Source organism: Lathamus discolor, chromosome 5 (genome assembly GCF_037157495.1).
Source record: "Lathamus discolor isolate bLatDis1 chromosome 5, bLatDis1.hap1, whole genome shotgun sequence".
NCBI classification, from domain to species: Eukaryota; Metazoa; Chordata; class Aves; order Psittaciformes; family Psittacidae; genus Lathamus; species Lathamus discolor.
Genome location: NC_088888.1, coordinates 58,706,278 through 58,726,169, shown reverse-complemented (window position 1 = coordinate 58,726,169; position 19,892 = coordinate 58,706,278). Strand labels below are relative to the sequence as shown.

General features: G+C 43.4%; 1 protein-coding gene across 1 annotated transcript; it reads left to right on the top strand.

The window, feature by feature from the left end:
- The first annotated feature begins 448 nt into the window (after positions 1–448).
- NUS1 (NUS1 dehydrodolichyl diphosphate synthase subunit) lies at positions 449–18,588 on the top strand. The gene is made up of 5 exons (XM_065681007.1): positions 449–1,054; positions 10,755–10,877; positions 13,301–13,453; positions 17,545–17,644; positions 18,356–18,588. The coding sequence occupies exons 1-5, from the start codon at positions 655–657 to the stop codon at positions 18,444–18,446; spliced, it is 867 nt and encodes a 288-aa protein (XP_065537079.1). The 5' UTR covers positions 449–654; the 3' UTR covers positions 18,447–18,588.
- Positions 18,589–19,892: the final 1,304 nt, after the last annotated feature.

Genomic DNA, 19,892 nt, shown 5'->3' with positions numbered 1-19,892 from the left:
ACCGAGTGCTTGCAGGGTGCCCTGAGGGCGAAACATGCCGTCTAACACAGACACCCGTGCGGCACGGCTGCCTCTGCGGCCATCGGATCGGCCCCCATCCCGGACACCACCGCAGAAGAGATGCTGCGGGCGCCCAGCGGACCGAAACGCAGAGCAGCACAGCGCAGCACAGCGCAGCACAGCGCAGCACAGCGCAGCACAGCGCAGCACAGGAGCCTCGGCAGGCTCCGCAACACCACCCCCGCCGCTGGCCCGCGTTGCCCGGCCCCAGCCACGGCCACCAGAGGGCGCGGCCCGGCGAGACCCCGCCCACTCCCGCCCGGGCCGTTGCTAGCCTGTCCCCCGCCCCGCCCCGTCCCTTCCCTCAGAGCCACGTCACTCGCTCCCCGCGGGCGGAAGTGACGGCGGGCTGCCTGGCAGCCAACGGGCGCCTTGCATGTGGCGGGGTGAGAGGTGAAAGATCAGGCGGGGCGGCAGGAAGATGGCGGCGCCGGCGGTGGTTGCCGGGCGGGGGACGCTGGCTCCGTGAGCGCCATGGCGGCGGCGCGGCGGCCGGCGCGTCGCGGCTGAGGCAGCCCGGTTCCCCCCGTGACCCTCCCGCGCGCCCCTGTCGGTTGGCGGCGGTGCCGCCGCGCTCCCCCCCCCCCCCCCCCCATGAGCGGGGCGGGCGGGCTGGCGTGGCGCGCGCTGCACGCCGTGCTGCGCGCCCTGCTCTGCCTGCAGCGCGCGCTGCTCGCCTGCCTGCGCGGCCGCGCCGCCGCCGGGCCCCGCGCGTGGCTGTGGCGCCGCGCCGCCTCCGCCGCCGCCTCCTGCGCGCTCCTCGCTCCCGCCGGGGCCTTCGCCTTCCGCAAAGCCGGCGCGGCGCGGCGGCGGCCCCGGGGCGCGGCTCAGGGCCGGCAGCGGTGGCGCTCGGACGGGCGCGCCCTGCAGAAGCTGCCGGTGCACATGGGGCTGGTGGTGACCGAGGAGGAGCCGAGCTACGCGGACATGGCCAGCCTGGTGGTGTGGTGCATGGCGGTGGGCATTTCCTATGTCAGCGTCTACGACCATAACGGTGAGCAGTGCCGGCGGTGGCGGGGTGTCGTTCGGCGGGGGTGCCCCGAGGTCCGGCCCGGGCGGTGGCCTCCCGGCAGGGGCCCGTTGCAGCACCCGTGTGCGGCCAGGGGCCAGCCCTGCCCCAGGGTCTTCCCGAGCCGGGCGGCAGGCTCGATGTGGCAGCTCCCTGCGCTTCCCCTGAAGCTGCCTGACCTCTGAACAGCCTCTGGCCGTGGTAAGCTAGGGGAATGTCCCTAGTGCCTTCCTGGCCCGGCTCCTGGGCGGGGTGACCTGGCCCTGCATGTGCGCTGGAGGGGGCAGGTGGTGGAGCCGTTCTGGGGTCTTATCCGCAGCCCTGCGCCGACAGGAACTGCCGGTGTTTGAGAGTCGTGGCATTGTACAGGTTGTTAGTTAGAACGTTAGGCTACGTACTCTTGGGAGCTGAGTTTATGAACTACGTCTGAACTGCCAGAAGTGGCTGAATGAAGTTAGCCGTTTATTTTCATGTACTCTTCCTCATGTGAACAGACATGTAGCTAAACATAAGCACGTGTGTTCTCCGTGCTGTCAATTTTGTAAAATTGAATCACATGGCCTGCATTTGATATAATGACTGGTGCTGTTTAGTGTTTGAGTTTCTGAGCTGGTGCTTGTGAAAACTTTGGGGGTTTTTTTCATGTCTGCTGTGTGATTTTTATTCATTACTGGGTCTCAGTTGTAAGACTGTTGAACGTGCTTACTCTTGCAGGTGGATTGATTCCACATCACTGAGTATCTCAGATATAAGCTCAGGGTTTAGATTTAACATTCTGTGGGATAATCATGGTACAAATCTATCTTAATCATTCCTATGCTTTCCTGCTGAGGTGATGAAATTAGCCATATTCAAGGTAAGTCTTGGGTGAAACTTTCTACCCAGCTGTTGAGAGATGATCTGTGAGAGTACTCAAGCTGCCAAATCAGAAGGACTAATAATACATGAGATGGACTGTGTCCTGTTTCTGTCCTCTCAGAGGAGAAACCTTCAAGCCGAAGATCCCATGCTCTTCTTGTCAGTGGTGAGACTGCAGGAGACCAGCGTTTAGCTGTTCTGAGCTACTTCTTATGGCTGTCTAGACACAGCATACACGTTAGGTTAACTCTGCAGATTTATGCCAGGTTAGAGGTACAGTCTGCAGTAGTGTTCTAGTGCTCTTTCAGGAAAAACTCCACAGTGCATCCTACTTAAGCAGGTGAAATCTGTTGTCATTAAGTGTGCAAAAGCATCTGAGATATGCAAGCCTTTCCCGGAGCTTAGGCATTAGTGATTTTATTTATTGTTCAAATCACTGCCTTTAATAGTTCTGTTTCATGTTTCTTCTTCATACGAGATACAAGACTCAATTGGCTTGATTTTCACTAAATTCTCGAAGATCTTTTTTAAGAACGTAGGCTTGATACCAGTCCCTTAGCAGCTTAAACTGGCCATCTGTGCAGGGCTGTTGTGGTTCTTGGTTGTGTGTTTCAGTGAGAGAATACTTCCTCATTTGGAAGTCAAGGAATGTTATGCTAATATTTTATACCATCTCAGTGACACAGTCTTCTGAAAAGCCGCTCATGTGTTGATATTTTTTGCTCTCAACTTGGAAAGCATTAAGCTGGGTTAAGTGCTTCAGAGCAAAATTTAGTACCAAACAAGAGTGAGAGTTACCCTCATAGCCTGAAGAGAGAGATTTTTACCGCACAGAATCTCCAGTTTCTGTCCAACCTCAAATAAGCTCCCTGCAGCATTGCCTAATATGTTACGTATGCATGCTTAGTTCCTTTTTAGATCTCTGCATTTTGCTGCACAAATCGTGAGAACTGAATTGAGAAAGAGATCCAGCTGAGAGCCATGCTTTTTGGTTGTCTTGGTTTTCAGCTTGCTTGCTATGCAACCATTCAACACAGAGGAGGGAGAAGGCACCAGTCAGTGCTTAGGCAGCCACTGTCACTGAGATCCTGTCTGGCATGGGGGAGCAGGTGCTGTAGTAGCATCAGACACCGTTGTGGAGAAGCTACTTCTGCTTCTCCAGCACGTGTTGAGGTCCTGTCAGATCTAAGGCTGGCTGTTACAAGCCTGTAAATATGATAATCAGAAATTACAGGGTTATGTCCTCCGAAGAGCGGTGGAACTGAAATAATGTTGCAAAACAATTGTCTTTGTTAGCAGTTTGGAAAGAAATATCTTGGAGGTTATTTGCTGCTGTTCCTGGGTACTGCTGCATTCATGCTAAATTTGCATGCTAAGAAGTTAACACCTTTGAAATCTGAAAATATAGCTATGATCTTATGACGTTAGTGTCAAAACAATGCTTTTCAGTAGTGCATTCTTCTGTTAGTCCTTTGATACCAGAATACACTGGTTTAATTGCTAGCTTGAATTCCAGTTTGTTGGAATGTAGTTGAAAAAGGCAAGGCAGTGCAGAGCAACTGACGTGTTTTAAATCAGTGGCTTTTGCCGGACTTTCAGAGTTGATGAGAATAGCCTGTCATTGCGCATGCATGTTCTTCACAGGTGTTCAGTGGGTTATCTGGGATAGCAGCCACAACTGCTTTTTGCACAGTATGTTGTCATCTGAGCCTTTTAAACAGGTTTCAGAGGGTGAGAAAGTAGTCATTCATATTGCTTAAGCATATGCTTACTTCTGGTAATAGCAGATAAGTTGCCTTTCTTTTGGTACTAAGCTCCTTATGGTGTCTGGATTGACCGTACAACTCTTTCAGGTAGAGCTGTCATTGAGTAGGATGTTGCAGTTGTTGTGAAATCCAGTTCTGAATAATAGTGATGTCTGGAACCTGCACTGGTTAGTGAGGGTGAATAAAGTCAGGTATAGCTTGGTCTTATCCGTAACAGATGGTGAACCTTAATTATGTTGTGCACTTGCTTTCATCTTCTCAGGTGGTGAGACTTACTTTTGGTCTGCTGAGCTGCTTCAGTAAGGTTCTGTGTTCTTACCATTTTACCAGCTATTGACTTGCCAAAGGTACGTTGTCCCCACTGATGCTGGCTATGGTGAAGAAGGAAGCACAGTGTTCTGAATTGGTGTTAGGTACACTTTAATTTGTTTCTTTTTCTTTCATTGCTTATTTGTAGTACTGAGATTCTCCTCATTGCAACAGGAAACTTTGATAAGAGTGGTCTTCCATGGTTGTGCTTTCTGAGATGAGTACTGTTTCCTTGCAGAAGGCTTGAATTAAAAATGCGTCCTTAATTGCACTTTCTGTAGCAAGAGATGGAAGCGTGAAGTTCTTTAAAGAACTGTCAGGTAGGCAGTGTATTTGTTTGTAGTAGTTAATCTCTATATTTTAAATTGGTCATTAAAAAAATGACTAAGTAGAAGGTTGTTTCTGTATTCTTCAGGATCAAAATAAGTAGCTGCATCCCCTCTGACACCAGTATGTTGACAGCAGCTGCATCAGTAACCATAAGGGCAACTTGTGAGGAGTTATGCTAATTCTCATGGGCAGTTACAGAACCCAGTATGTTACAACTGCATTGAAACATGATCAGGTATTTGGCTGTCTTCTCTAATTCATGAAGCTCATTACACCAGAAGACTCAAAAAGGTCTTTGCAGAATGCAAGAGGACAGTAGGTAACTGTCTTGTACTGTAATGAATATATGTGATATGAGTTGTAATGCTTAGACCTGAGATTTTCCCATCCTGCCCCAGCAGGTTTGGAAGCCTGAGGTGTCATGCTTTTACTGCCTCTGGTGTGTAGGGGCCATTTTCATTCTCCCAGTTTTCATTGATAAGCAGCAGAACAAACCCATAATAAACTTAATGATATAGTATGTACCATTAGGGTTAGTAAATCCAGATTGACTAAAAGATTAGGGTTTTGATCAAGGATTTATTTCTGTGGACTTCTGTATTGCCAGTACTATTACTTGGTAGAAGTCCAGCCATGCTGGTTAGGACCTTATCTCTGAGGAAATAATGCAGCCTTCTCTGAGTCAGAAGGCATTGATTATGCAATTATATAGTTGCATATAAAATATCTCCTGGGGAGCAGAAACCTTTGCCCAGTATTACATATTTCAACTTTCTTCTGTTGCTTTGTCACCCAAGAGCCTGCTTGAGTGTTACTTCTGTTCATCAATGAAGCTTTCCTGAAATAACTTGGGACAAGTCTAGAGTGCTTTTGGGGAGCTTCTTGAATCTTGGCTTTTGAATACTTTGGGCTCCTGAATAGATGCCGTGGGTTGAAGGTTACTTAAAGGCCATAGTACAACTGGTTTACAAGTTTGGCTTTCTTTGTCCTGGGTTTGGTTTTCCAGAGTACTGCTTTACTCCTGACCAATTTTCCCTTAGAAAAATCTTTGAAAGGATAGGGTAGTATAGTAAGCAAAATAAATTGTTGTAGGCTTTTAGTCTTTTCCAGATTAGTTGGTAGTTTAGCCAGTCTGATCAATCCATAAAGCTTTCTGGGTGTTCAGTATCTTCACTGGGGAGATACATATATTGTGGTTTTGTGTCACACACATTTGTGAGATAGCAGTATCACGTAGCATCTGCTGTGGGCAGAAACCTCATGTCCAACACCTGCATTTTAGTGTTGGGTTGGGAGGAGTCCTGAGACCACATTTATTAAAAGGGCTAATGCTAATCTGCAGAAGGTAATCTCCTTATGCATATGAGTAATGTGGAAGTAGTATCTCTTCTTTCAACTGTTTCTGAGCAATTGTTCTCCTGGTACAGAATGTCCTTCCAAGAAGAAATGTGGGAGGAACAGGTCACCTATGAGGTTATAAGTTCTATCTTGAATTCTTATTTGGTTAGTGCTAGCTTAAGTGGCTTTAAGTGGTGAAACCTAAGTGACTTCGGCCACTTTCAAACTTGGTTTGTTTTTCCTAGGCTCTTGGAATAGGTAAGCCTAGTACATTTTTCTAGCTCTCTGTATCCTGTGATGTCCAGTGTAATGTTCTTCATGTAAAGATGTTGTTCAACATCTTTGTTGGTGACATGGACAGTGGGATTGAGTGCGCCCTCAGCAAGTTTGCTGATGACACCAAGCTGTGTGGTTCGGTTGATATGCTGGAGGGAAGGGATGCCATCCAGAGGGACCTTGACACACTTGTAAGGTGGGCTGATGCCAACCTTATGAAGTTCAGCCATGCCAAGTGCAAGGTCCTACACCTGGGTCAGAGCAATCCCAGGCACAGTTACAGACTGGGCAGAGAAGAGATTCAGAGCGGCCCTGCAGAGAAGGACTTGGGGGTGCTGGTCAATGAGAAAATGAACATGAGCCAGCAGTGTGCACTCGCAGCCCAGAAAGCCAACCGTATCCTGGGCCGCATCAAAAGGAGCATGAGCAGCAGGTTGAAGGAGGTGATCCTGCCCCTCTACTCTGCTCTTGTGAGACCTCACCTGGAGTATTGTGTGCAGTTCTGGTGTCCTCAACATAAAAAGGACATGGAACTGCTGGAACAAGTCCAGAGGAGGGCCATGAGGATGATCAGGGGACTGGAGCACCTCCCGTATGAAGACAGGCTGAGAAAGTTGGGGCCGTTCAGTCTGGAGAAGACAAGGCTGTGTGGAGACCTCATAGCAGCCTTCCAGTATTTGAAGGGGGCCTATAAGGATGCTGGGGAGGGACTCTTCATTAGGGATTGTAGTTATAGGACAAGGGGTAACGGGTTAAAACTTAAACAAGGGAAGTTTAGATTATATATAATGAAGAAGTTCTTTACTGTTAGGGTGGTGAGGCACTGGAATGGGTTGCCCAGGGAGGTTGTGAATGCTCCATCCCTGGTGGTGTTCAAAGCAAGGTTGGAGAGAGCCTTTGACATGGCTTAGTGTGAGATGTCCCTGCATGGCAGGGGGTTGGGACTAGATGATCTTAGTGTCCTTTCCAACCCTAACTATCCTATGATTCTAATGATTCAAACCCCACTTTACTCATAATATCAACCAGCGTGATCTAACAGGAGGATGTAGGCAGAAGTTGTTCATGTGTTAAAACAGTTGTGTACATTATTTGACTTGGTTTACAGTTTGACGTTTCTCAAACTGTTAATGCTTGGCTTTAAACAGACTTGTTGTCTTATGACTCTTCCCTTTTTGACACTGGAAGGGAGTTGAGAAAATGTGAATAACTGAAATGTTACGGAGATGTGTTATTTCCTGGGCTTAACTTTGATTAAGGTGTTCCACTGTAAGGAAGAGCTGACTGTATTCTGCATATTTACTAGGTTTTGCTGCTTTAAAAAACAGAGCAAGTGAGAATGTTGAACGTTGAGATGCTCCTGAGGCATTTGCAGGTGGTGGATGTGGTAGCCTGGCCAGACAAACAATTGGTTGACACCACCTGGTATCTCTCTATGCCAGTGTTCCCCCCTCAGTTTGCAGTTCCTGGCACTTTTGAGCCTTGCTTTTGCTGAACTTGCAGCCTCTTAATTACAGGTTGTGTTTGTCACTCTCTATGCCTAAAGTGCTGCAACACCACAGTTGACTGTGAAGGAGTATGGCTTGTAGCTGTTGTAAAACTGAGTAAAAGGCACATGCCCTAGAAAAGATCCATGTAAACGGAGGGCTACTGTGGGAAACTAAACCACTTCTGGTTTTCCTCAGTCTAATGGAGACTAATGATCAATAACAGGCTTGCAGTCTGTGTTGTAAAAACAAGAATTATCCCTGGAAACAGCTCACAAGTTCTCAGTGGTAGAAATTAAGCCAGAAAAACACCAAACCCCAACACCCTGAAGTCCTGTACTCTCATTATAGGAATTAAGTGTTTAAATATGCATAATTCTTAAAACTTTATTTGCTAGAATATACACATTTGCAACCAGCTTGTTGTGACTGAACAAAACTGCTTCTGCATTACAAAACCAAAAATTGCTTCTAATGAGAAATAATAGTGGCAATTTCATGTTTGTGTTCCACATTAGAAACACAGTATTAGGGCTGAAATTTTCCCCATTTAATAGCAAACAGCTGTTGTATTGCTAAACTTCTAGACCTTCTGCCAAACAAACTATCCGTAATGTTAAAATCATATTATGGACTTGCTTTCAACTTATGTGGAAGACTATGAACAAAATTGGAAGGTAGCATGAATTAAAGACTGAAGTCTTGCTGCATGGGAACACCTGAATTCTGTTACTGAATTAGTCTAATCATACACTCTTGTTTACTTTGTCATGTATAAATTAGCAAAAGCATCTTCCAGAAGTAACTTGGGTGTATTTTAAAAGTTTTAAAAAATGAACCTTCTAGACAAATGGGGTTTTGAGATCCTGTAAGGGAAGGGAGTGTAAGTCTGAGCCACAACTATGTAAAATGATTTGTAAAGTTAAATATTAATTTGGCTTGTGTACATTCCTTCTGGCAGGACTGTGTTTGCCATCACAAGCATTTGTAGGAAAAGGACTCTTGTGCACCTAGCGAGGAACAAAACACCGAAGGAGTAAAGTTCCCAAATGCTATTTGTTTTAGATGAAAATCTCGGTTAGTTTGGATGTTTACGACCTTCTGATGTGCTTCAGGATCTCCTCTGCAGGAAAATTGTAGGTTGGCACATCAGTTGGAATTTCATTGCGGAGGTCTTTACAGGAAAGACATATAACAACTTTACAGTACAATTACAGTACTCTCCAGCTTGTGTTAAACTGTTGTTCCAAGAGCAACACAGGACCCTGGTTTTGAACAACTGAGGAGCTGGGTTGGATAAATGAGAAGAGTAGAAGGGAAATGCTCATGATATTTGGATAAATCTCAAGAACCCATCCAACATGTCTTCAATATCTGCTATGTGCATTAAGAATCTTCACTTAGGAGTTGGACCAAGTCCTTTATCTGATACCCCATTTTACTGAGCAGTAGGCACCTTAGTCTATTCTCTACCTGTTATCCTCAATGTCCTCATTTACTTGAGAGCTGGAGTGCAGATTCTTAGATCTGCTCTTCTGAACTTTGACGGGAATAGGCATCAATTTCTCATGAGAAAAAAAATGACATCATTAGGGTTGAGTGGGGAAGAAGAGAGCAGCTTCTTTTTTTCCATATTGGGAACCTCTTGTAGTTACGCCAACTCTCGTTCTGAATATTGAACATAGGTTGGTTGTTTTTTCTCATCTTGAAAGGTGTATGGAAGTCAAGTGACTCTTAGAAGTGAGGCACATGCAACCTTGTACAGATCTTGATTGAAGGTGGTGTGGGATTAGCAATTGCAGTAAATAGCTGTACTGCTGCTGACCTTAAGCGTAAGGAAAACAATCAGTGCTACAGTTGCACTAAATAAACTTAATCAAGCAGAGTGATATCAAGCAGTATTGTTCAAAGCAGCATTCTCAATTTCCAGTATGTATGGATATACACTAGTAAGCAGGAACATAGTGTAATGATTTAACTTCAGTTTAGACTTAGTGAGTATATTCTAACGCTCTTTTTGTATCAAGGTTGCTGCCTTACTGAGACTTACTTGTCTGTCAACATGTGAAATCAGTTATAAGCATCACTCACACTTGTGTAATGAAGTATATTTTTTTTGCAGAAGTATCCAGGGTGGGAGGAACACCAGATGCTTTGCCACTTGTTAAAACCTCTAATGAAGCCTGTATAAAAACTCACCAGGCCTAAAAGGCTAGTGTGTAAATAAATGCATTGTGTCACTTCATGTTATAAAGTAACTCATACTGTTTTATGGTCTTAACCCAATACTTACACACTGTTTGATTGTTACTGATCTGAAAGCTGATCTGTCTGTTCGCAGTTTCTCATCCCAGAATCTGGTTGAGGTGATGAGTCATAAACCTGATATAAAAATGTATACAAATTCAATGGTTTTGTGTAATATTATTATGTGGGCATTTTTAGACTGGTCAACAGAAGTGCTTACCATAGGATTTCTGAATGGAACTTAGGCTTTTAATGACAAGCCTAGAATACAACATGATAAAAGCATTATCAGTTCCTAAGTAAATATGCCTAGCCGTGCTTTTGCACTGGAAATATTTAAGCTTGCAGAACTTAATTTTTCCTGTGGCTTTTGATTAAAAATAGTTGTACTCAAGAGCTAGAATTTATTTTAGAACCACGTATGTTTGGTTAAGCAAGTTTTTGTAATTCCTGCACTCAAAATGTACCTGCCATAAACATACAAGAAGGCCTTGAAAACTGCATTAACTCCTTGGAATATACAGCTTGTGAAATCCTTTTATTAGGAAATCCATTACATTTGCCATGGTGTAAGAGGGGATAGTTACTGTGGCCTGAAACAGTGATTTAGTGGTGACTTGCTTTGTTAGCCTGCAGCCTTAGTGGTGTGGCAGTAAGTGGTAGCAGACCTAAGCTGTAAATCTACAGCAGCATGGGTATTAAAGAAACTTGGTGTTAGTGTGACTTGGTCCTGTCCTGATAGGGTATTGCTGTCTCTAAGTATTGCAAGCATACTAAGGACAATGAATAAGGTCTTGTACTATCCCTTATGCAATTGTAGCTTGCTACTTAAATAAGGCTGAAAGAGGAACAAAAGCACGTGGGTTGTCTTTCCAAGGTCACTGAAAGTAGTCATGTGGAGTATCATTTGCTATGGATTCTTATCATACTTGTGAACTCCAGTTTGAAACCAGTACTGACTACCCTCATTCTTTTTCCTTCCTGCCTTGTGTCAGATTTATGTTGTAGCACTCCTGTAAAGAGTTGGGCTGACATGCAACTTCTTTTTTCTTTTTTCTTTTTTTTTTTTTTAAGGTATTTTCAAGAGGAATAATTCAAGACTGATGGATGAAATCTTAAAACAGCAGCAAGAACTCTTAGGATTAGATTACTCCAAGTACACCGTGGAATTTGCAAATCAGGACAAAGTTGATCAAGGTAAGATGAACTGCAAGGGGGAATTGGTATAACTTTAGCTTTATATAAATCATAACTCTGCTTTTACTGAAAAACATGCCTGTGTACAGTGACTTTTCCTTTAGTTTAGTATGCTGTCTGTAGCCTTCAGTTTCCTTGGTAAGTTTACCTCTTGGGTACCTTACCAGAACTGACAATGCTTCAAATCATGTAGTATGTGAAGACTGTTACCTCACAATAGTGTAGACGATAAGATTGTTGTTTGATGTCCTCTGAAGTCAGATGTAATTACAGATGGACTGAATTCTGGTACTGTTATCTGGTTCCTGGCATCTCTATAGTAATCTTAGATCGATACTGTAATTCTTGCATCAATTTTGAAGTCCTGCTGAAAGATCCTGTGATCATACTCGGGGAGGGCCCCAACTTAATCACTGTGTCACATGAATGTTCGTGGTAGCTGTTCAAACACCTTCCTCTCTTATGGTAGGAATTAGATCTTTTTTCTTTTCCCTGAACTGCAAGTCTTTCCACACTGCTTACCACCCCCAAAGTTTCTGTCTAGGCACCTTCCTCTCACTGCTTTGCCTTATGTCATAAGAACAAATGCAAATTCCCCAGAAGACTACATTTCAAGACTTATGTTAATTAAATGAACTTTCACAAGACTTCTCAAAATAGTTACGTTAAACCAGTGTTTCAGTAGTACAGCAAACCCAGAACACTTACCCATTGCTGTAAGAGATGGATGAGGTGCATCTGTGATTAGGTATACAATATGTGAAGCACACTGCAAGTTACTTTCACTTAAAAATCTGAACGCGCACAAGTCTGTGGGACCTGATGGAATCCATCCGCGGGTCCTGAAGGAGCTGGTGAATGAAGTTGCTCAGCCACCGTCCATCATATTTGAAAAATCATGGCAGTCAGGTGAAGTTCCCGACGACTAGAAAAAGGGAAATATAACCCCCATTTTCAAGAAGGGGAAAATGGAAGACCCGGGGAATTACAGACCAGTCAGTCTCACCTCTGTGCCTGGTAAAATCTTGGAGCACATTCTCCTGGAAGGCATGCTAAGGCACATGAAAAACAACAAGGTGCTTGGTGACAGCCAGCATGGCTTCACTAAGGGGAAATCCTGCCTGACCAATTTGGTGGCCTTCTATGATGGGGCTACAGAACTGATGGACAGGGGTAGAGCAGTTGATGTCATCTACCTGGACTTGTGCGAAGTGTTTGACACTGTCCCACACAACATCCTTCTCTCTAAATTGGAGAGATATCAATTTGATGGATGGACCACTCAGTGGATAAAGAACTGGCTGGATGGCCGCACACAAAGAGTTGTGATCAATGGCTCAATGTCTGGCTGGAGACCAGTAACGAGTGATGTCCCTCAGGGATCAGTGTTGGGACAGGTCTTGTTTAACATCTTCATTGCTGACATGGACAGTGAGATTGAGTGAGCCCTCAGCAAGTTTGCCGACGACACCAATCTGTGTGGTCCGGTTGATATGCTGGAGGGAAGGGATGCCATCCAGAGGGACCTTGACACGCTTGTGAGGTGGGCTGATGCCAACCTTATGAAGTTCAACCACGACAAGTGCAAGGTCCTACACCTGGGTCAGAGCAATCCCAGGCACAGCTACAGATTGGGCAGAGAAGAGATTCAGAGCAGCCCTGCAGAGAAGGACTTGTGGGTGCTGGTCGATGAGAAAATGAACATGAGCCGGCTTCAGTGTGCGCTCGCAGCCCAGAAAGCCAACTGTATCCTGGGCTGCATCAAAAGGAGCGTGACCAGCAGGTTGAAGGAGGTGATCCTGCCCCTCTACTCTGCTCTTGTGAGACCTCACCTGGAGTATTGTGTGCAGTTCTGGTGTCCTCAACAGAAAAAGGACATGGAACTGCTGGAACAAGTCCAGAGGAGGGCCACGAGGATGATCAGGGGACTGGAGCACCTCCCGTATGAAGATAGGCTGAGGAAGTTGGGGCTTTTCAGCCTGGAGAAGAGAAGGCTGTGTGGGGACCTAATAGCAGCCTTCCAGTATCTGAAGGGGGCCTATAAGGATGCTGGGGAGGGACTCTTTGGCAGGGACTGTAGTGACAGGACAAGAGGTAATGGGTTAAAACTTAAACAGGGAAAGTTTAGACTGAATATAAGGAGGAAATCCTTTCCTGTTAGGGTGGTGAGGCACTGGAATGGGTTGCCCAGGGAAGTTGTGAGTGCTCCATCCCTGGCAGTGTTCAAGGCCAGGTTGGATGAAGCCTTGGGTGGGATGGTTTAGTGTGAGGTGTCCCTGCCTATGGCAGGGGGGGTAGAACTAGATCATCTTGAGGTCCTTTCCAACCCTAACTATTCTATGATTCTATATCCCATTAATATCTAAAGCACACTCAATACAACTGTATTTCTGTTGCTTTTAAATTGTGTTTTGTACTTTCAGTTTTAAATTGCCAGTCTACATTGAAGGTCCTGTCTCCAGAAGATGGAAAAGCAGACATAGTAAAAGCTGCTCAGAACTTTTGTCAATTGGTAGCACAGCAGCAAAGAACATACACAGACCTGGATGTGAATGTGTTAGACAACTTATTAAGTAGTAAGTATGACATGCTCCAGGGGGAGGAGGGGAAGGAGAACTTGATTCATAATGGATTTGGTTTCTAGTATATTTATTGCTTAGAATCTGTGTATCTTGATGTTTAGTCTGACTATTGCTTTGAGGCTTCTGATAGAGATAACTTACTGGTTTACTCCCTTCTTGAGCTTTTCCTATACACATAAAATTGAAACATTAAGCTAAATTGTAGTCTCAGCTTTTCAGAGTTTATAATCTCTATGGGATGTTCTGTGATGATCTTTCTGGGAAAGAAAAAATACTGCTGGGATCACCTGAAACTAGACAGTTATAACTCATTTTAACTTCTTGCATATTAGCGTGCTGCAAACCTGGGTATGGGCAGAGTCTTTCCCAGATCTACTTACAGCAATTAAAGCTATTGCTGCCTAACTATCACCCGAGTGCAGATGACAGAGCACTTGCTCATCTTCTGTTGCTATATAACCCACAGTAGTTTGGTTATCTTCAGCACTAATTCATGTGGATTAGTGACTCTGTACTGAAGCAAATGGCTAGGTGCAATAGCTGTGAAAAGGGCAGGGCTGCCTGATATTGCTTGCATCTGGGAGAAGCAGTGTAGAACAAGCCTCTGCTACTGCAGTGGTGCTGTAGAGCTGTAATACTTGCTCAGCTTTCTTAGGTGATCCATGCATGTTAACTGCAGCTGTAATTAGCTGGGGCGGTTCAGGTTTCAGATTGCACACTTCAGCTTGGATGTGTGCAGGCACATTACTGTGGCATAGCTCTCAATAACTGTATTTTTGAGTGTGTTACATTGTTGTTTGGTTTTGGGGTTGGTTATTTTGTTTTTCGTTGTCCCCAAGTGGGTGATCAATTTAATTGCTTGGCAAACTGACCACTGTGGCAGTTTAGACACTTTGACACTTTAATTTTATTTTAAAACTGAATTCTGTGCCAGTTGTTAGCATGCTGCATAATAGCTTCACACTGTAATGGAGTTATTAAACGTATTTAATAAAGCACGCGAAGAAGTAACTTGGGCATCTATCCTGTTACATCCCAAAGGCAGTTTAAAAGGAAATGACTAACTGCTGCTTTAAAACAGGTCACTGTTTTTGTAAAGAACTGGTGACAGTTGATACCCATGTGTGTATTTTGGTCAGTGGTGTTTAACTGGAGCTTCTCAAACACTTGTTCATGATCATCTGTCTATTCATTTGAGTGTCCAGATGTAATGAAAGTATTGGGTGCAGTCTTAAATTGAGCAGATTTATTGTTGTGTGGTACGCTTTGAAAACAGGCTGCTTAATTTGTGTGGCTAATAACTAAGGGTAGTATCTGTAACTAGTGCTGCTTATTAATTTGCTTGGTTTGAATTTTTAGGACAGTTGGAAGTAAAGAACTATTTCATAATGACTTAAACATCTGTGAGTTACTGATCTAAATTGAGAGCGAGTTCTTGGAAAGCAGTACTTGATAGATATTTTTAGGGTTTGTGTTTATAGTGACTTTATAGTTTCTGCGTTTTCACATTTTGATTTAAATACCTGATAATATAGGGATTTTTTTTAACTTTCTGTTCATATTTAGGATGCAGTTATTGAAGCCTAGCCCTAAAATGGTATGATTCTAGCTTGTCGTGTGGCTTTTCCAATTCTTAATGCAGTCATGCTCTAATTCTTACACCTTGAGTTTTCTTCAGTGTAAGAGTACTGAGCAGTGCCTCAGCTAACCAGCTTGTTTTCAGAAAAGTAGGTGCTATCTGCATTATAATACTGTCTCACCATCTGCCTTCCCAATAAAGAACATGACTATCAATTATGGCTGTTCAGGTTGCCCTATAAAATTTATGTGGAGAAGGGTAGTGCTATCAGCTCTACAAATTCCTGTATGTTGCCCTTGCAGAATTCCTGATCTAGAAGGGATTTTGCCAGATTCTTGTCCCTTGAGTGTCCAAGTCTTTTGGCCTTTTTTTTTGAGTCTGCTTCCAAATCCTTCTGTCTTGTGTGGGCTAAACTTGAGCACTGTAACTCCAGCAATTCTGAGGGAGTGAGCCTCCACGTGTGAAGTATCTGTAGTGGTGATTATGGTTATGTAGAGAAATGGATGCAGAGTGGAAAGCACAGTAGTGTTTTGAATAGGCTGTTTTAACAGTAATACTACAGTGTACATTTTCATTTTCCTTCAGATAGGAACCAGAAGGAAATATTAGCATTAACTGGGCTCTCTGAAGGTCTTTTCCTGTTTGAAAAGCCATTGCAGTGTTGAAGATCCTGTTGCTGAACTGGCCAGCTGAGGAGTAATCAGCTGATGAGTAAAGCTGTCCACTGCCTCCAGAGGCCCCACTTCTAAGTATTCATTACTTCCCTGCAAAGCTCTTTTGTACTAACATGTCAGCTTCTGAACACCTAAGTAGCTTTTGCTTTAGAGGTTTGGTTTGTTTTTTGTTCTTCTTTTAACTTTGAGATAAGATTTGGACTGTGGCACAAGGCACGTGTATCTAAATACTTCATACTTCCTTAGAAATGCAAATGCTTGTGAAAATAACTTCACCTCTGGTAAAAGGATTACTATTGTGATGATTCAGTGGGGAGGAGGATGTGAACTTCTTGAAATCTCCAGCTTCAAATCCTGGGTGGAATGAAATCTAATAGGGCTGTGGTTTCCTCTTCCATTATTCCCGAAGTTCCTCCACAACTAAATTTAAACTTGTAAAAAGCTCTTGACTGGTCTGCATTTGTTTTTTTTTTTTTTTTTTTGTGTGGTATTTTTTGTTGGTGGTGGTTTGGGGTTTTTTTTTTGGGTTTTTTTTGTTTTTGTTTTTTTTAAGCAAGTGAGAAATAATTGAGAAATAACATCTGAAGTTCAGAGCAAATAATATTAAATTTTACCTGCTAAAGGTAGGCATTATGCAGTGCAAGCACTCTGGCAGTTCACTTGTAGATTTAGTGAATAATGGAAGGGGTGACAAGAACAAATAACATGCAGTCATTATGACTACATGAAGCATTGTAGCAAAGTAGGGTTACGACTGCTGAAATGCTTTTCAGATGAGCTAGGTAGGCACACAAAAACCAGCTTTTACTTTCCTGGGTCCCCTGGGGATACAATACTGTGTTTCAAATGTTGCCCTAATTGCCTAGGGCTAGAATTATCAGGGAAAGTTAGACATGACTGTTCTTTCTAAGCTTGTTGCCTGGCTGTCAATTTTGGCCTTGAATGGCTCAGGCATGGCAGAAGCATGCGGAAAGGGAGACAGTATCACTGGGCCCCTTACGGCCTTCAACCCTGCGTGATCAGTAAGGTGCTCTCAGTAGTGGAATGAGAGTGTCTAGCGTTTTGAGGTATGGGTAGTAGGAGTGTGGGCATCTAGTCCTTCAGTGTTATCTAGCCCTGAGATGGGTAATGCTGCCTACTTAGTAACTGAGGGGAAGAAGGGAGAGGGAAACCATTGCCCTGTTTTTCTTCACTCATCTAACAAGACAGATGTTACCTGCAACTGTCTGAAATTTCATAGTGAAAGTTGTTTTTAAGATTGCCTGCCTAGCTTCTCACTGAGAAAGAGACAGCTCATCTGACAGGGTATTTTTTTGTACAACTTGTTTTCTCGATTGTCTGTGAAACCAAGCTTTTCTTCAGTGGAACCTCCTTAAGGTTTTTTGTGCTAATGGTCCTTCTACTTGGCTGCAATTGCACATAGTTGAGTTAGGACTGTAATAGGTACAGGTCAGGGTACAGCATGTTCTACAATGCTAAAATCAAGTTTGCCAAGACAAAACTAGAACAAGTCAGTTTAAACAGCAATATTAAGGTTTGCTGTTACTCAAAACAATGTTCCTATGGCTTCCCTTACCAAGTCTTTTAAAAGCACCTGATATAAAAACAGCAGTCCAGCTGGGCCTGCGGTGCCTGTCTAAGCTTTTGTTCAGTTGGTGCAAGACCAGTCTGTCCTCTTGGGCTTTTAACTGTTAACATGTCCTCAGGAGCTTCACTTGATTTAAATAAATAAGTAAATGTATTTAATGAAAAAGCAGATGCCTTAAGGTTTAGAATTAAAATAAATCTTGTGGTGAATTAAGAAACCAAACTAATTCAGCTTGTTCTTACAGGTACAAATGGATTTCCTGATCCTGATTTGGTCTTGAAGTTTGGTCCTGTGGACAGTACATTAGGATTCCTTCCGTGGCACATCAGACTGACAGAGATTATGTGAGTTACCTATAAATACTGCAAAAGAGGTTGGATTAATAATCTAACTAAACAAGTCTTTATGTGACTTACCTTATGGAAATAGCCATGAGAGGAGATAAGTCTAAACAAAGGTGCCTCGAGGTTGATCTGAGGGTGTTTAAAAATTGTTTAATTAAATCTGTCAAACATTCATTGTTGCTCCTTCAGCCATGATGAGGCAACAGCAGGCTTTATTTACTCTTCGGGTTTAAGGAACAGCTTCTGTCATTGTCTAGTCTTAGCAGTCCAGTCCTAGCTCTGTTGGTGTTCCTTATGTGTCATTTACCATTTTCTAACGGGAACACAGGATATAAGGGAAATGGAATAATGTAAGATGACTATGCCTCTGTATTACTTTCCAATTTTAGCAATAACTGAACTGACTAGTGTTGCTGTATTTCTTAAGTCTGAGAATGTTTATATGGCACTTGAACATCTGGGCAGATGTGTGCTTCTCCAGCTTTCTTAATAGCTTGAAGTGCCCTACGTGCTCTAATGGGTAGGCTTTGATTTAGAGCGTGACAAGATATTAAAAGCTGGTTTAGTTACTCAAGTTGAGTGACAGCAACGGTGTTGAGAACAGCTTAAAAAGATTCCTCAGACAGTAGTTTGGTTTAGGTAGTGGTATACCTGACTGGCCATGGCAATCATGTGGTGGTAATAAAAACTTGTTTTAACTTGCTTTCCCAGTTCTTTGCCTTCCCACCTGAACATCAGCTATGAAGACTTTTTCTCTGCCCTCCGTCACTATGCAGCCTGTGAGCAGCGCTGGGGGAAGTGACTTCTGGCTGAGCACATGGAGTCATGCTTCCTGTGGGAAGGAATTGATGTCTGTTTACAAGCACCTGTGACCCATAAGTCTGGTTCATAGTCCTTTCTTAATTTATCAACAAATTCAATAAAGTGTCTTACCTTTCTAGAGAGTCTGTGTGAATGCGTGAGAATCTATGGGGAGGGGGAAATTCAGATTTCCCTGATGAAAAATACACTTATTGCAAGGAAAGCTGTTCACAGCTGAATTACCCCTCAGTTTCATGACCAAAAGAATATAGAAGAATTCAATCTTGTGAAATCTGCAGGACAGTATAAAGAGAAGTTCCATGCCCTGAAGGTCCTTACATCCAAGGAAAAACTCATGTCAGCTTGTTTCTTTTTAAAGTAGGTGTCAAGTTCTAGAAATATTGAGAAGGTTTCATGAAAAAGGAATGGAAGCTTCTATGGTAAGTGGATTAGGTGAGCCGTGTGGCACACTCCATCCTCGTTTTGTTGCTGGTGGTTTGTTTTTTTTTTTTTTTTCTTTAAGAGGCAAAATCAAAGTATTCCTACAGTCCTGAGTGAAACTTCTCCTAGCATCAGGTCAGTTTTCCATAGGGAATAAGCACAAACAGTACTATGTACCGTTTGTATACCTATTTTCTGCATAAAATTCTCACCTAAAGTGACAAGCTGGCTCTGGCATCACTTGCTGAAAAATCTGAAAATGGACCAGGTCCACTTCCACGGCTGATGCAACTTGCATGTTGTGCTCATGTACCTGACAGGGGAGTCTGCTGAAGCCTTTTACTGGGTTTGTTCTAAACTGCATATTAGAAGTTTGAATCAGAATCTGCAGCAGACAAAGAAGATGAGGTGAAGCTGCACTACAGTATTTCTAAACTGAGATAACTAAATAGATTCATTAACTAAGAGGTCTTCGTTGTGGAGTGCTCCGTGTGAGTTACATTCCTATTGTTGGAAGTAATTTGAAATTGAAAGTCTTTATAGCAGTATTTGGACAAAGCAATATCTTAAGAGCTGTGTTGCTGAAGACAAACATTAGTATTGCAGCCTTCTGCCCTGCAGGCTGTAGAACTGTTGGACACTTCATTCTGGAAGTGTTTCCTTTACCTTGTTTTTTCCACCTCTTCAAAATGAGTCTGGCTTTATCTCCTTAAAGATAGGCATTTCACTAGAAGGGAAAACTACTGCTTTTAAGAGGGAAGTGCCAGATTTTAAATGAGTGCTTCATTGTGAAAGTGTATTTTAACTGTTGTAGCTTGATGTAATGTTAAAAGCAGATTGCCTAAACTCTTAGGTGCAGTGTTTTGTCATACTATAGTCAGATTGCAATTACAGGAGAGGAGGACTACAATCTACTTTAACTTGTAAAAGAGAAAGGGATATTTAATCAATTAACTAATGGTTTTGACATCAGCTAACATGCCATATGAGCTGGAGTGCTTAGAGT